The 17,608-nt window shown below is 43.5% G+C and overlaps 1 protein-coding gene across 1 annotated transcript in view; it reads left to right on the forward strand.

The window, feature by feature from the left end:
• Positions 1 to 17,608, forward strand: part of LOC127361605 (serine/threonine-protein phosphatase 2A regulatory subunit B'' subunit alpha-like) — a 57,602-nt gene that overhangs the window by 28,891 nt on the left and 11,103 nt on the right. The window contains 2 exon segments of the mRNA XM_051396369.1: positions 2,417 to 5,322; positions 5,324 to 6,037. Coding sequence (XP_051252329.1) covers positions 3,238 to 5,322; positions 5,324 to 6,037 — 2,799 coding nt within the window. The 5' untranslated portion in view covers positions 2,417 to 3,237.

The following is a 17,608-nucleotide window of genomic DNA, read 5'->3' on the forward strand; positions in this document are numbered from 1 at the left end:
ATAAACCTTGATTTTTTTATGTCCAAACACATTCCTGATTTCAGCTGTAAGCTTCGGCTTATTGACGTTAAACTGAAACCTGATACCTCCACACATTCTCAGCTAACTCGCTAACTAAAAAATCCCCCCTAATACTTAGCTGTCATTAAATCACAGCAGGGCTTGAAAAGACACAACAGAATGTGTAGTGTTCACTAATGGATCACCGTTTTCTGTAATATGTGTCAGTGAGGCATGTGCGGGCATTCACGCGTGGGTGTATGCACGTGCGTGTGAGTGCAGGTTGCTCAGTGTTATAAACACCAGTGGAGTTTGTTTACATGCTCGATATCACTTTGGGAAGCTGTCGTTTACCAAGATATATACACAGATATCAAGAGTGTGTACAGCAAGGAGGAAGGAGCGTGTGTGGACATATGTGTATGTGAGATTACTATCCTATAATAGTCTATTTCTAACTGTCTGTCCAGATTTCAAGTGCCGCTTGCCAGGAAGTGTAATTTCCTGCTCAGGAGACTGATTTAGCAGCATCCAGCTGTTGTGTTTGTGTGGAGAGAAAGGGAGACAGAAAGATGAGGTGGCCACCTGTTTTTTCTATTCAACTTCTTAATAGTTGTTTTTCCAGGTGCCACAAACCCCCAGCCCCACCTTGCCAGCCCCTCTCCCCTACCCACAAGCCCACCAATCATCCCCCTCCCTCTGCCCATTGCTCTTTTTCACGCTTTTAAGTAGGAAACTCCGGCTCCATAATTCCCTCGAGAACCCACTACAGATCATATGTCAGCGTTCTCAGTCTAAGTTGTAATAACCTTTCAATGTTGTTCTGCCTTCCTGTGGTTATTCTGAAAATCCTGCATCCCACAGGTGTGAACTATCAGCTGAGTGCCTGTGTTGGCAGTGTTTTTGTGAGTGCTTAATTTTTTTTTTTTCTTACTTTTCAGTTTTGTAGTTTCAAATTTGCACCGTATACATATATAATATGTCTTACATTTTGTGAAATTCATGTATCTTGACAGTTTCAGTAAATATACAGTATATGTGTATAGTTGGGATTAAGCTTGAGGTTGGATTGTGTGTGTGGTTGTGGCTATAGTAGTGCTGCCTTACCGCAGTATTACAGTTAATGTATACGTGTATATATATATATATACAGTATGTATTGGCTTGCACATGTATGAGGGCACAGCTCTGAGGAATGTGTTGCCCTTGTGGAGGGGGAGGAAAACAAAGAATAAATTGGCGCCATTAAAGACTGAAACTGAGGCATCTAAAAGTAATTGATAGAGGGGGGGAGAGATGTAAAGAATGAAACATAAAAGAGAGGGCAAGAGCAATACAAACAAAGAATGAAAAAATATGTGTCCTTACATGTTGAATCTTTTCAGTCCTTTAGCTTTGTTTGCAGGTTTACTGCACAATGTGTTTACTTTCTGCTCAGGCTATGTTAGTTCCTGGTATGTGGCATGTTACTGGTATTTACATATTGCTTGACTTCTTTTGCCGTATAGAGCTGCCTCTCCGATATGACCCCCCTCAGTGGTGGTTTATATGCAAACTAAGAAGTTTTAATTTTGAAAAAGTTTGAAATCCTAAGCTGAAATGATCAAAATTGAAATCCTAGTGCCTAAGAGATAAAGCACTCTTTACTATCTGTTAGCTTCCAGCTGTAAAAATTTTACTTTTAGGTGGATCTGTAGATCCAAAAGTCAGATTGTGCACACCCATGTGAGGAGTATTTGTTTTATTTAGGCTCATGATTAATGGAGCTGGGAAGGCTGTCCGAGTCCTGTTTGCACTTGTCTGTTTCAGTCTTTTTGTTTCTTCTGAAGCACTGGAAGTTGGTCAGAAGAAGAATAAAACACAGTAGAACAGAAAAACACATCTTCCTAATTAACATAATATAGGATTCCCACTGGAGCTCAGGGAACGTGAAAGCAACATGTTTTTTCTCCTTCCGACACACCCGCCTCTCTTTTACTGAGTCGTGATTTCTCAGCCGGGTTAAAGAAAACTCTTTGTAGCTCTGCTGTGACGAGAGAGGGAGTCGGATCTTTTTTTTCTACTTTGCCTATTTAACCTTCCTCAGTTCTGGTATTCCCTTTCACCCTTCCTTTTGATCTGTATATGTAAATGTGTGTTTTTGAGGTTCATGTGGCAGGAAGTTAAGTGCGGTTTTGATGTTTTTTTTTTTGATGATAAAGAGGCTAAGCCCTCATATCAGCTGTCATCTGGATGATAGCTGGCGGGAAAGTGTCTTACTCATACACAAACCCATGTGTGCACACACATGCACTTACATTCACAATGATCCACTTGTGAACTGTCTTAATGATTTACTTTCTCTTTCTCTGTTTTCCTTTCCCTCTTTCTCACCCTCTATTTTGTCTCCCTACCCCCCCTCTCTGCTGACTCGCAGGTGGTGTCCTCCTGTCAGAAACACACACTTCCTCTGACACATGGCTGACAGCGGGAGACGGAAGGGGCGAGAGAGAGAACGGGACTGACACACACGCACAGAAAGAAAAAGGCAGTCGGCCATCTGTGGTCGGTCCCCTGCTATTCTGCAGCTGTGTTGGAGTCAGCAAACGGTTCTCAGCTCCACTAGAATTTTAGAAACCACAGAACGAGATAAGGGGGTTCTTCCAACATCTCATTGCCTAGGGGATGAGTCTAGGCTGTGGCGATGTTAAGGCCTCGCTGGCCTCGGATTAGGCCCCTGGGGCTACTCCTTTGGAGGGATGGATGATATCCCAGCTGGATCTTCTGCTGTCGCCATCCTCCACGGCTGTCATTAGTGGCTAATGAGCTGCTGCTAGAGAGGAAACGGAGAAGGTGCCTGTGGAGAGAGGAGGAACCTTACAGCTGTTATTAAGAGGCCCTGAGATCTCCAACAAGGAATTCTTCTGTCCTCTGCAAGAGAGTGTAACCCTTTAAAGCTCTTTTGTGTGCAAGCATTAAAGGATATCTTTGGAAGTCGTTGTTGTAGACAATTTTTTCAGACTGGCAGTTTTTTTTCCTACAGCATTAGGGGTCTTTGAAAATTGTCACCATGGAGTTGAAACATCTTTTTTCAGCGAGATGATTTAGTATTTGGATTTAAACAGTTTTTCTGTCTTATCTGAACATTATATTATAAAACACTATAATCCATTAGGATTTTTGTCAAGGCTTTATTGTTTTTGTTTTATACTTTGATATTATTTTGACCTTCCTATGCCCTGAAGGACACTGGTCACCATGGCAGCAGCCTATCGTGTAGTGGTGAGCAGCGTGAGCTGCTACAACAGTGTGGTAGTGGACCGGCGCACTCACTCTCACGCTGTGCACTACTGCTCAGGGCCATGTGGGGCGCTGTCCCAGGGACTGGACTGCACTGTGGCACACCGTGGCACGTGCTCCGAGCTGATGGTTGCCCCTGACCCTTTATACACTGACCCAAACAACTTACTCATACACTCCCGTAACATGATCACTCAGCAACTTCCTAACCATGGTAAAATTAGTGTTACCATGGATACTAATTATAATGGTGGTCTAGAGAGGGCAGGTAGTAGTGGAAATCTGTCTTTGGGGGAGGACAGCCCCACATGGCGTGGTAAAAAGACCCCCATTGTCGGAGGATCAACTGGGAACCTGAGCACCTCTGGCAGTCTAAAGGATATTACAGAAGAGGCCATCAATCTGGCCAGTGGTAAGCTCAAAGAGTTTTCTTTTGACAAGCTCCGCCTCTCCTCCTCAAGCCACGTCACGTTCCGGAAAGGTCGTAAGGTCCGTCCTGACTCTTTCAGCCGTCGCTCCACCGACCTGGAGATCATCTACGGCCATTTCAGTTCCCAGGTCACCACAAACGGAATGACTAACGGCATGACAAATGGCATGGCTACTTCTAATGATGAGAACCTGCCTCCATTTGTGCCAGGGAAAGGAGTAGGCCAGGAGGAGACAAAGCTAAAGAGCAGCACAGGCACCTTGTCAGCCATCACCAAAATGGGCGGTGGATCAACAAGCAGCCTGTCAAGTATTGGGTCTTTGGACCAAAGTCTGAACACAGTGGCCTCCCTGTACCTCAATGCCTTGGGAGAGGAGAATCTAATTGCCCGTCTGCTGGAGAAGACACGAGCGGAGGCGGGTTCTGGGGGAGCAGGTGGGGAGGACATCCGCGCCTGCCTTGACATCCTGCTTAAATGTTCTGAAGACCTAAAGAAATGCACTGACATCATCAAGCAGTGTATCAGACGCAAAGCTGGTGGAGGGCCAGAGGATGAAGGAGCCAGTCCTGATAGTGTGTATCGGGCTGTGATGACCCGACTCAGCTCCTATTTGAAGAAACTACCTCTGGAGCTGGAGGGAATTGGAAGTTTGGGAGGCAGTGGACAGCTGTGTCAGGGTGCACCGGGAAGTGGGCACAGTGATCTGGCTGAGCTGGTCAACACTCTTCACTCCATCCAGCAGGGACCATACTCTCCAATATTTGGCAATGAGCAACCTCCTCGCTATGAGGATGTGGTGCAGTCACCTCCCATCCAAAAGACTGTTCCTCATTCTGCATCTTCTACTTCCTCATCTGTTTTATCTTCCTCCTCATCTTCTTTGAAATCAGACTCCATCCATACCAAACCAGTCCAAAGCTCCCCGTCCAGAGCCTCTCAACTTACCAATGGACTAAAACATTCACATCCGTCTTCTACCACACAGCATACACTCTCTCCACCATCTGTCACATGTTCTCAATCCAGCTCCTCCCCAACACACTCTCCTTCCCCTCTTCGTACCTCCCCGACCCCACCATACACACACACACCTCCAACATCCCCTATGGAGGCTCTTTATATTGAGGAGGAGGAAGCAGATGTGAGCAAGACACCAGAACAAATCTCACAACAGACACATACTCCAACCAGAGGGGTGAACACCACCCAGGACAAAAACAGCACAGCATTGGGTCAACACATGCACCTGTCCCATCCACACACACTCCATTACTCTTCAAATACTTTTCCGGCCAGCACTGGCTACAGCCCGACTTGGCCCTCCTCTGCGCCACTAACTGTCTCGGCACCCAAAGCTGTCACACACAGGAACGATGACATTGACAAGCTGCTGATGGACTTAGAGAATCTGTCTCAGAGTATGAGCCACCCCAGAAACAATGAGCCTCCACTTCCAGCCAAAACCAGGAAGAGAGAAGGAGGCCAAGGAATTGCTTCCAGTGAGGGCCTCACTCAGCCCAAATTGGCCCAGTTCCAAATCCAGAAGCCAGACAACCAGCTAGCCATGAATGGCCCTAGCTCCAGGACTCCCCAGAGTGTCACTCCTCCCCAGGGGAGAGAACAGTGAAGCTGTGGTGGGAGAGGAGGAGGATGGTGCACTGCTGCTGAGGATCCTTGAGAGCATTGAGAGTTTTGCCCAGGAGCTGGTGGATTCTGGGGCAGGGAGCACAGGGAGTGCTGAAAGGAACAGTGGGAAGGAGCGGGAGGTGATGAGGCTCTTGCAGGATACACTGGCCACCACTGGCAGGGCTGACACCCCTCTGGAGGGCCCAAACCCACCAGTTGCACCCACTGTTCCCCCCATACACACAAATGCAGTCCCAGCTATACCACCAAAACAATCCTCGGCCAATACACCTGCAGTTTCACCTGCACTGACACCTATAAATGCAGTTTCAGAAGCTCTGTGCAATGCTACATCCGAACCTGCACCTAAACTTACCCTTGATGAGGCCCCCAAACCCCTGCCTACACCCGTACTTGAGCCTACAAGTGAGGCTACTGATGAAGATACCGAAGTCTCTACAGGTGAGACTGATTCAAAAACCATCCCTGCCTCTATAACATCTGCACCTGTGAGCTTGCATTCCTCCACCTCCACACATTCAGCTGAACCTACACCTGTGGCTGCACCTGAAGCTACAGCCCCTGTTGCCATCCCAATTGTGTTAGCCACAAGAGATGCTGCCATTGCTGTTGGCGACCCAGCTTTTGCGAGGGAAACTGGTTCAACACTCCTCATCCAGCAGACTCCAGAGGTGATCAGAGTAAGTGAGAGACACACCTGAAAATTAAAACCATTGACAAATGCACAAGCTAATGGACAGCCTTCACTAAATATTACAATTTCACACTATTACAGCTGCATGATTACCCATGTATCACCACAACATGAGAGATTTTATTTTGCACCACCAGTTATTGTTTATATTTTGTCAAAGAAATAAAGGGATAGGAATTTTAAGGACTAAAATCATGTAAGGAACTGCAAGACCTGAATAATTATTATTTTTGTCTGGTGAAAAAACTCATAACTGAGTCCAACTTTCTCTGGCTGAAACAGTAGCTCGCTGCTTTGTAGAAGAAAATGTCACTTCTAGTATTTGGAGTAGAGGTGGATTGTGATTTTGGAGGATATTTTCATTCTGTAAAATGTTGCAAAATATGTATTTGATGATACTGTTGCCATGGGATAAGAAGCAAATAGACAGTCAGTCTGAGAGTGACTGACAGACATACAGGAACCAAGAAAGAGGGTGATTGACAGCATTAGAATAAGAATAGACAATTTGAATGAAACCCTCGATTGCTTTCAGTACATGTCACATAAAACACCCAGGCGAGGATTTTATCACTGTGACACAACGGGGTTGATGCCATTGTAATTGATGGGCCGTGATGAATAGTATTCATTAACTGCGATGAACACGCTGATACAGTTTCCCTATCTGGGCACGAATAAAAAGCTTGGTGTTCTGAATCATGGAACAGAACAGCTCATTGTGTTAGGAGTGGCTCTTTGTTGACTTTTCCTGGTTTCTAACCTGTGTTTTGAACCGTGAATGTTTATATGTGAGTGTGTTTGCAGATGTGTGTGTATTGGCCCTCCTTTCCACCCTGGGGAATATTTAAAGGTAATTTAGGGTTTTGCTACAGAGGGAGGGAGAGGCTAAGGCAATTGGAGCATTTGTTTCTGTGTGTGTAGGCGTGTGTGTGTGTGTGTGTGTGTGCATAAGCTACACTACAGTGAATAAACTTAGAAAGGGGATGGGGGAGGGTTACCTCAGCTTGTCTCTGATGTGGGTGTTAAATAGCACATTGTAGATTTAAGTAATTATGTATGACAGACAAACACACATTAACACCTACACAAAGTATCAAGTCATTACTGTTGTCGGGTTTTCCTTTCTCCCTGCCTTACTCCCTTTGATTTTTTTCTCCCTTATTAATTTACTTATTTTGTTGCTCTCTCATCATCCCTTCTCCTCACCAGCCTCCCACTGCTGTTTGTGTGTGTCTATGTGTGTGTTTATTAACTGAGCTGTGTAACCTTATGCCCTGATGATATGTAGGGCACCTATTTATGAGGTTACCATGGTAGCTGCCACAGTCAGAACAGAACAGCCAGCACCAGAACACATCATTACGCGATCTCATTCCTCCTCCGTCTTCTGTCTGCCTATCTATCTCTCTTTCCTCTCTGTTTTTGTTTTTCTGCTCCTCTGCCTCCATATTTCTTGTAATCTCTTGCCATTCTTGCATCTGACATTCTTTCTCTCTACTTTTTCCTTTCTTTCCTGCATCTGTGTCACTTTTTAGTTTTTCTTCATTGTGTCCTTCTTTCACCTGCAGTCAAGTCAAGAGTCAGTCTATGTTGACCACTGCTTTCTCTTCCTGCCCTGTGATTGGCCGCTGTGTTATTTTGGGAGCGGTGAATAACAGTTGTTGCTGTGTGGAGGGCAGAGCAACCCAATGAGAGGTGCTGATTGGAGCACAGCAGGAGGGGGGGAAGGGCGGGGCGAGGTGGGGTAGGGTGTGGGGGGCATCTGTTGGCACACTGAGTGTTAACGGTATCGTTACCCTCCAACCCCCTCCACCCCTGGCAGAGCTAGGTGTGAGGGAGACCTAAATCTGTCTACCCCGCTGTACTATGGCATCCCGCTAACAGACTGACTGTCGCCACAGTGTAAATGGACCTGCATATGTGTGTGTGAGGGTGTGTGATGGTGTCCATGTTTGTGTGCGCGCTGTGCATGCATCCAGGCTTTCTTAAATGTTCAGATGTTCACATATGTGTGTGCATTTACATATGTGTCCATGCATGTGTATAGGCATACAGGTGTATTCATATGAATCCTGTGTGGTGAATGTGTCTTTGACCGAGCATGATTGTGTGTGTCTGTTTGTTGGCCCGAGGGTAAGTTGACCCAGTGCTACTGTGGGTCACAGCTGAGTTTCGGAATAGCTCTCTGACACCCAATAGCAACTCTGGCACTCTGGGAATTATGCTAATATTCCTAAGCGCCAACCACGCCTCCTGCCTCAGTTGCACATTAAACTGCCAGTCAAACTATAAACAAGGCAAGCCCCCTCACACACAAGTGACAAAATGCCCTTGCACTCTCGTACACAACTACTTACACACTCCATCTTGGAGATTTGTAGCTGTGGTTCCCTTGGCACTGTCATGGCTTTGATGGGAAGCTCTGCTAAGCCCGCTGGGATGACACTGGCCTCAGGCAGTAGCATCCTCATCTGTGTGTGTGTGCGCGCGCACACGTGTTTATTGTTGATTCTGCTGCTGACAGACTAATACAGGGCTTTCTGCACCTGTCAGAGCAGATCCATTAATCTCTATGGAGACAAGGAAGCCAGCTAATATAAATCAGAAGAAAGGCCACAACAGTCAAACTTAGAGTAGGGAGACGTGGCAGTAGTGATGCTGCGAGTAGCGTCTGTTAGTGGTACTTCAGGTCAGTGGCCTTCCACTGGCAGTTGGTCCGCATTTCTTCTCCATTCTCTCTGTTTTTGGGAAATATAAGAAGAGATATTTGAGAACTCATCTGACATGTATGTGCTTGTTTGAGTGGGGATGCTTCAGTACAGCCAATGGTGACATGATTTACAGATGCACGTACACTCCTGGCTGTATCCAGAGCTGCCATTCTGATGGCTTAATTAACCCACTGCTGATTTGAGTGTTTTTGCCAACTGCTGTGGGCATGTTGCTAGGCTAGAATAGTGCTGGTCAGTTACAGCTTGAGTTAGGGTGTGCTGAAGGGCTTGTTCCAGGAAAGTGTTGAGGAGGTGACAGGGATTCACTTCACATTTCATCCATACCTGGATCTGGACCATAACTGGGACATACTCTGCATTTTTTGGATTGTAACTGTTAACATTTATCACTGTCACTAACACATGGAACTGATAACAATAACTTTCAGTGGAATTAATTCACTTCTGTAGAAACAATTCAACAACACTGTGTAAGTAAATTGACTTTTTTCACAGAAAACTAAGCAACACACTTTCTCCTTGTAAGACTGCAAGACATTAAGTAATAGTGTTGAGCCACATCAAAGTTGCATGTGCGATTACACACACCCCAAAACCAACCAATCCAGAAAAGAGGTTAAATGATAAATCTATACCTGTAGCTGTAATCTGGCCCGTGGAATAAAAGTGGAGTTAGTTTGTGGATATTTCTGCTTCATAGTTATACAGTTTGACACAGTCGTCTTGCATGAGTCAGTGTTCGTCTTTCTGATGCAAATATTTTTTGCCAGCCGGGAAAGAAACTGTTGACCTTTTTAGACCTGCTACTTTTTGGCACAGGGACCCTTGAAAAAAGAATAGACGTGAAGTAAAGTGATAAAGAAATCCGTGGAGATAGAAAGGAAATAACAGGAAGACAGGAAAGCCAAATGAATGAATGTCTGTGTGAGACAGTGGGGGGGTTAGTTATCTGAGAAGTTGACTTAGAGAACAGAGGAATTCATAGGCAGTTGGAGAAGAAGAGGAACGGGCATAGAAAAAGAGTGGAGATGAGAAAGAGACTCATGGTGCTGGGGGAGGGGGATGCTAGTAAGAAGGGGGCCTGCAGTGTACAGTTGTTGACTCTGGGTTGGTGGAAGATGACATCATTCCTCGGCTGCTTCCACAGGAAATAAGGTCACAGCGGGAACCTCGGCCAAGGAGGGAAAGACGCCTGTTTCAACCTAGGTGCACAAGCACACAGATGAATGCATTCATTTATACATGCATGCACGCACACACACACACACACCCTCACTCGCACACAATGCACTCCCAGGCAGGGGCTTGTGTTGCTATGTGTGAGAGGACTTTTCCAATACAGTTCATACCATCCAAGGTTAGCCTGGACAATGGAATATTCACCACCCAGGCCTTTTGATAGGCACACACACAAGCCACACACACACACAGGCACACACACACACACACACACACACACACACACACACACACACACACACACACACACACACACACACACACAAAGAGAGAGAGAGAGAGAGAGGAGAGAGAGAGAGAGAGAGAGAGAGAGAGAGAAATGGTGTTCATTAAACTTTACACATTTGGCTGGGAGATACTCGCACACACATACAGCACTTTAAAGCAAGTGACATCATGATTCACCACTCCCAGTGCAGCCTGGGATAGCATCCAACTGCTGTTCCCAGTGCAGTGTGCTCCATTGGAGTGTGTACACTTGCACAGATGCTTGTGTGCGCACACACACATATGCAAGCCTGATTTATTTTTTTTGACACACAAGTCCCTTTTTCATCTGAAAAGTTTTTAGCTCAGTGAGAGGCATTGCTGCGTAACTCTTTAGGCCTCCCTCTGTGTCTCCATGGAAACCACCACAACATGTTTATAAGCAGTAGGTAGCTGGTGGGACTCCCCTACTCCAGAATATCAGTTGTGCAATCTGATTGGCTGATGGGGGCTCCCTGAAAGAATCATGGCACCAGGGGAGATCAAATGGAGACAGGATGTGTTTTAGGTTTATTTCAGAATACTGACTGTGTTGATGTGGGTGTGGCTGGCTGTGTGTACGTGTGTGTGTACGTGTGTGTGTACGTGTGTGTGTACGTGTGTGTGTGCGTGTGTGTGTGTGTGTGTGTGTGTGTGTGTGTGTGTGTGTGTGTGTGTGTGTTTCCATGTGAAAGAGTTTGCCAATGTTCCAGAACATCATGACTCGGTAGAAGCTTGGGTGTCGCTCACCCCCTCCACACATCTCCCTACAGTCTCCCTGTTTAACCCCACCCTCCCTCTCCCTTTGAATTCACCCTTCACCCAGCTCCACCCAAACTGGGATGGGTCTTAAACCTGGGTCTTTAATTTTAATGCACAAAAAGTTAGTTCAGACTGAATGGAATGTAAGCTGCATATTCCCATAAGGTTGGCCTAATTAGAAATGTTCTCTACTTTCTAGAACACGTACAGCTGAGTTATTTTTGAATCAACATATTCAACGCTGTGTCACTCATGACAAATGAATGTTTTTACTTTTGTTAAAGATGTCTGTATAAAAATGATATCTGGAACTTCCCTCTTTGGTGATCTAAGTATATGATTTTCATTACACAAACCTCACTCTGTCAGCCAAGGTGATTTCACGAATTCTGGCTTTGAATAAGATGAGATGAGACATCAAAGGCAGAAACCAGCATCTTCTGTCAGATCCAGACTCACTTGTGAGGCCTGGGTGTTGGAGAGGTTCAAAATGGTAACAAGCAGAGAGGTGCTACCCTCTAGCGACCCTCAGCTCCAACTGTACCATTGCATAGTGTGTCGACTTGGAGACCAGACTCACTTCTGTTTTTCGATATAAAGAGGATCTATAGCTCCATCTGCAGGATGAGCTGTGAACTAACCCTTGTGTTTCAGGATCTAAATCTGAATCAGTTTTATTGCCCTTTTAGGTTTTCACATGTTCTTTATTTTTTCATTAGTTTTAACTGTTTTTTGTCCAAAAAAAAGGAGGGAAAACTTTCCTGTGTTGAAGCTATGACACAATTTGCCATGATTGTGACATTATAATGAAATGACCGTTGGAAAGAAAGAGTGGTGCAAGAAGCAGTACTGTACTGGGTGTAAAGGCTGTTGTCATTAGCTGTATGCTTGAATAATGTAGTTTATTGGGAAAATGCTGCTCAAGTTGCTTGACAAATGGGTGTTAAGGTATTGTTTGGTACATCTAAATGATGTGTAGGGTAGGATCATGACTTATGCAACACTTTTTTAGCATTCTTCACTTCACATTCACGTTTTTTCTTATGCACTGACCATCTCCTACAAAGATTTGTTATTAACATTGCAGGGCTGCAGCAAATAGGCAGTGGCTTCTGCAGTGGCAACTTCCTAATGCTGATACACTTCTTCCTCCTAACATTCCTGTCTAAAAGAGAGGAAACAGGAGCTGATCTGCTCTGCCATTGGCTGTGTGAAGTCCCTCACTGCATTCGAGTGACAGCTCTCTCACTGCAGCTCCAGGCTGGAGGCCCATCACTATTGCTGATGGAGGATTAGCTCACTAGCTCTAAATCTTAAGATAGCCATGGGAAGGTAATGCAAAACCCGCCCCTGATAGCCATGTGTATAAATATAAAAAGCCATTCTGGCCAATGATGCCCTGGAGTTTGTTGTTATTAAAGATTACCTGTTGACAGGCTGCTGTTCCCGCTGAGGGAGGTGATTTACTGGGCAGCTTTTTTGGGTGATGTAGCCGGGCAACCCTCCAAGAAATAGGCTGTAATGTGACACATTAAGTAAAAAGTTCTATTTATCTTTTCATAGAATGAATCCTTTCTTCCTCTATTGCCATAAAATGTCAGCTATATTATGTATTTATGTGATGCAGTTATTTAGAATGACATACTGGGAGAGTTCATATAAGGTAGAGCCTGGCATCTGATATTATCTGGGTTGGGATTGTCACAGGTATATAGGTATTGGCGTATATGCAAAAGAAACAAACAAAGCAGTAAACAGCAAAAATGTGTTTGTGTTGATTCAACTTTATTTTTTCTCAATTCAAATTTGATATATAAATGAATTAATACAGTAACAAGAAGACTGGCTGCACAATGTCGTTTGCATACTGCATTTTCCCAAATGCTAAGAATAAACAAAGAAATATTTAAGGAATAGTTCAACATTTTGGATAAACCGCTTTTCACTTTTATTTGCAAAAGATAAGATAAGATTACTACCATTTTTATGTCTGTAGCTTAGCTGAGCATAGTATAAACACTAGAAATAGGGAAATGTCTCTCTAAATCTCATTAATTAACTCTTTATATCTAATTTGTTTCATACACAAATGAAGTGAAATGACAACAAATGTTCTACAGAAGGTTATGTGCGTGATTATTTCTTTGCTGGAGTGTCCACAAGTTTCAAGACAAAAAAAAAGTAAAATAGCCTACATAACATCAACTGTTAACAATAGCCTCATTCATCTGGTATAATGGTCAGCTTGCTTAGCACTAATTGTTTGCAGATATACTAAATCACAAAAGTGCTATTGCTGTAAATATAGATAATGATACTAACAGATCATGTTAAAATAAGGGCATTTGAGTAGTAGATCACTGACAATATTTGCTTAGTCACATATCTGGCAAACTGGTGTAAAGCTGCAGAACTGTGCTTGTAGTTGTTGCTACTAGCAACAGAGTGTTCAGCTCGAGCGAACTGGTGGTGGCACACCATATTTATCACCATTTTTTGTTTACCTTATGCTGATGTAAAATAAGAATATTACCAAAGACACCTTTATTATTTTCAATACTGGGCTGTTGGCTGCATGCGGTACTTGGGCCTGTGACGTTTTTGTTACCAGACAGCCTCTGCTTCCTCTCAAATAACTACAGCAGCTGTGTCTTTAACTGTTCCCATGTTGTCCTCCTCTGATTCGGATGTGAGGTAGACCGTGGCCAACACTGATTCACTTCATCTATTACGGAAGCAGCACTTGAACTCATTCTCCGGCAGTTTTGGGAGGAGGTTCCCAAGGCAACTTTTGCGCGTGCGTTTGTCTTGCTGTGTGCATGTACCTGTGTGTCCTTCTTGAGAGGAAGTGAGACTGGGAATAAAGAATAGAGCGGCGATGTGAACTGCGTTTCCTGCTGTTGGCACGGTAACCCTGGGAGCATTCCACTCGCCACTCAATCCAGGGAAAGGGTTATCGCCATGGAGATGGCATTTGGCAGGCATGGTCTAAAGTGAGTGTGTGTATAATCACAGAGATGGGGAGGGGGAGTTACCTATTTCATGTGATATCAGGTTCAAGTTTAAACTTTATTTGTCCCAGTGGGCAGTTGGTTTCACTGCAAGTATCAAAAATAACATTACATAAAAATATAATGCTGACATGCATAACAACACACTCTTGCCAATGCAGTAATGCTTACAGTAATGTTCTTATTAAGATGTATGAACCTTCTTACTTAGTGGAAAAACACAATATGTGTAAATTAATTGAATAATTTTAACATTTAGCCTTTTGAAAGGGTCGTTTTGCATGTTATAAATTACATTACAAATTTAAATCTAATATCTTTGCATCATTGAAAGTTTATAAATTTAGAAAATCAAACAATAAATAATAATAATAATAATAATAATAGGTTTAATCTGATTGAGCTTTTCATAGTTATCACCAAAAGCCATTAAATTTCCTTTTCAGGCATCTTTCTCTCAACCTAATGCGTGTGTGTGTGTGTGTGTATATTTTGTGGATCCATTTACATGTGTGAAGTCTGCCTGGAGCCTGAAGCAGAAATAAACATGAAATCAGTTGCTATATTTACACAGATAATTTTACACACTGCGGACAGCCACTTCTACTGAGCAGGTGTGTGTGTGTGTGTTTAGGAAGTTGTTATGTTCACACTATTCAACTTCTCTGGAGGACTGGAAGACGCAGTTCCTGTTAACCTAATCCATCAAGGCATAGGTGCACACCCACACACACTCACACAAATGATATACCTGACAAATTAGGTGCATGTATCAATGCTTGTGTGCTAATTAAACCCTTTTAGGAGGGCATGTGTGCATGTCCAGTGGGTGTTTAACAGTTGGACGAAGGCAACAGTTGTTGTTGGACAACTGATCCTCTGCTTCAGTCCCTCCGCTCTTCCCATCATGCATGTATTTGATTAATGCTGTTAAAGCCCGCTGACTCACCTGTTCCTGTAGCAGTGGCGTTAGGTTAGGTTTGTGTGGTAGGCAGAGGAAAGCGCTTGCAGACATAACACTCAACACACACTTACACACACCTGTTGCTCAGACCATAACACCCCTGAAACTTCCAGCAGCCTTTCTGCTCTGTCTGTCACATTTGTCTCGCCATGTCTGCCTGCCTTTTCTCACTGAGCACCTTAAGGGAATACAGTAACTTTGGAGGTTATATATTGATCAACTAGCCAATTAAAAGATAAAGATAAGAACACGTGTCTTGCATCTGCATTTTGTTTTTTTAAATATATTTTATTGATATAAATGAAACATTTATTAATTTAATTGAACAGTTTGAATTTAATTTAGATTCTGTATTAAAAGACCAGTTTTAATCTGTTTTTAATTTGTCTACATTTGGATCGGGACTGAAGAGAGCATTAGACCAAAACAGTAAAGCTGCAGGCCAAACAAATCTAAGCAAAGAGCTGACATCAACAAAGCTGAGGGCAACTACACAGTCATGTGATTATTCTCTGTGGGTAAATGAAAATACTGCAGCTTTAAAACAATATAACAATATAATAATACAGTGTAATAATACTTTACTTGTAATTCAAACCTTATTTTTTTATAATCCAATTTAAATTGAATAGCTGACTGCTAACTACAATGCAAGTCTTACTGCAATAGCATTTTATATAGCATGTTAAGTTAAAGCATTTGGGTGACTGACTATCACTATCATTGCTGACCTTATGTATCCCTCCCATTGGGAACAGTTTGTCCCACAAGTTGTTCTCATGTCACCTGAGCAGATTGCAGCTACTGTCCCACATACCGTAGTGGAACATCTCAGAGTCTTTAAAGGAGTTGGCTCCCACACCTCCCTCACAGTTTTCACATCTTTGTAAATTAGCTATTTCATTCCTTTTGCTGTTGTGCCAGCTTTAGTGACAGATATTTTAAAAGCTGTTGTGATGTTGAACACTCAAGACCGGGAGGCTGGTTTTAGGACCAAGTGGCGACTTATTCAGAGGGCAGAGTTACACCGACTGTCAGTCAGACAGGAAAAGAGCACACAGCTGCCCAATGGCATCTGTTCAGGCTCTCTTTACACACACACTCACACTTACATGCACACACGTATCTCTTTATACAGAGATTTATGATATCACAAGTGCATCGCTACAGTTGATGAGGTGGTGCAGAGGAAGTGGTGGGAACTGACTTCCAGTGATCAGACTGAACAGGGAGGGAGAGAGATAAAAAGAAAGGGAGGGGTGAGGGATTCAACCTGACACGAAGGGCTGGTGAGATAGCAGCTCTTAGATCATGCTCAGTTGTTAATTGACACGCGATTGTGATTGTATAATGTTTCCTCCGGCAGTACTGAGGGGAGAAGTGGTCAAAGAAAGACAATGTGTGTGTCAGCTTGAGTGTGTGTGTGTGTGTGTGTGTGGGGGGGGATCGGTATGTGATCTTGGCTTTAGTACAGAGTGCAGTTGTTCCAAAGAATTCAGTAGGGTGTACAGGGAGCTGAGAGGAGTAACCCTAAAATCCAAGGTGACTCATTTAGTTTCCTGGAAATTCATTAATGCACATAGAAACACATCTGAATACTTCTACATGCCTGGTGTCAGAGAGAGTCATCTCTTACTCACACCCAATGTTGTTACTGGTGAAGAGACATTAGATGTTGCAACTAAACGCATACTAATACACAAGAGCAGCGAGAGGAGGGACTCTAATGGATTAACGTCATAAAAATATAGTAGAAAAGCAGGAGGATAAACTCCTGAAAATAAGAAATACAATTTTTTTTCTAGATATAGAAAAGTACACACCGGACCAGCAACATGTGCTCTTGCGGTTGTGGGAAAAACTTACTTTTGTAAAAGTTTCAGACCACCTCCAGTAGTAAATGTTTTCATCCAACAGCAGTAGTGTATTTCTACTTTAATATATGCTTCTGTTTCAAACTCATGGAGCCCAGTATAGCACTAGAGGGCACTATACTCTCCATCTCTGCTGCTCAGAAACACAACCACAGTAGAATCTGTTTACTGCACCAATAAATTCGGAGAAATTGACAGTTCCTTTTCTATGACAGTCAGTGGCAAGCATATACATTGCACGGTATGTGTTAACAGTTATATGGCATATGACATTTGGTCTTCATCTTGTAGGGATTTTAGCTGGACAAGTTTAAAATAGGTCACGCCCGCCTGTCCTGAGGGATCCCCTCTCTTGCCCTGTCAGGCTTCATATTGGTGTTGCTTGGCACTGAAGGGGTACTGGCCTTATCTGGCATAGCTGGGTGAAGGGGCAGACTCTGGGCTTCCTGGCAGATGGATGATGTTTTATTGGCAATTTATACACACATCTATTTATACTCACTATTAATTAGCTATTACCATATATGCTAATATACCAAGGGTGTAGATTTGTTAGCATTTTTACTCCCAAGCTTGCTTTATACAACATATTTATTTTGTACTTACAAATCAGAAGCACCAGGAAAGAAACCTATATCCTACTGATGGATTTAGATTATTTTGGCAGGTGATTATCAAATTTCTGGTCCCTGGTTTCCAGACTTTGGCTGCTTTTCTTTGTTTATA

This window comes from Dicentrarchus labrax, unplaced genomic scaffold (assembly GCF_905237075.1).
Source record: "Dicentrarchus labrax unplaced genomic scaffold, dlabrax2021, whole genome shotgun sequence".
Taxonomy (NCBI): Eukaryota; Metazoa; Chordata; class Actinopteri; family Moronidae; genus Dicentrarchus; species Dicentrarchus labrax.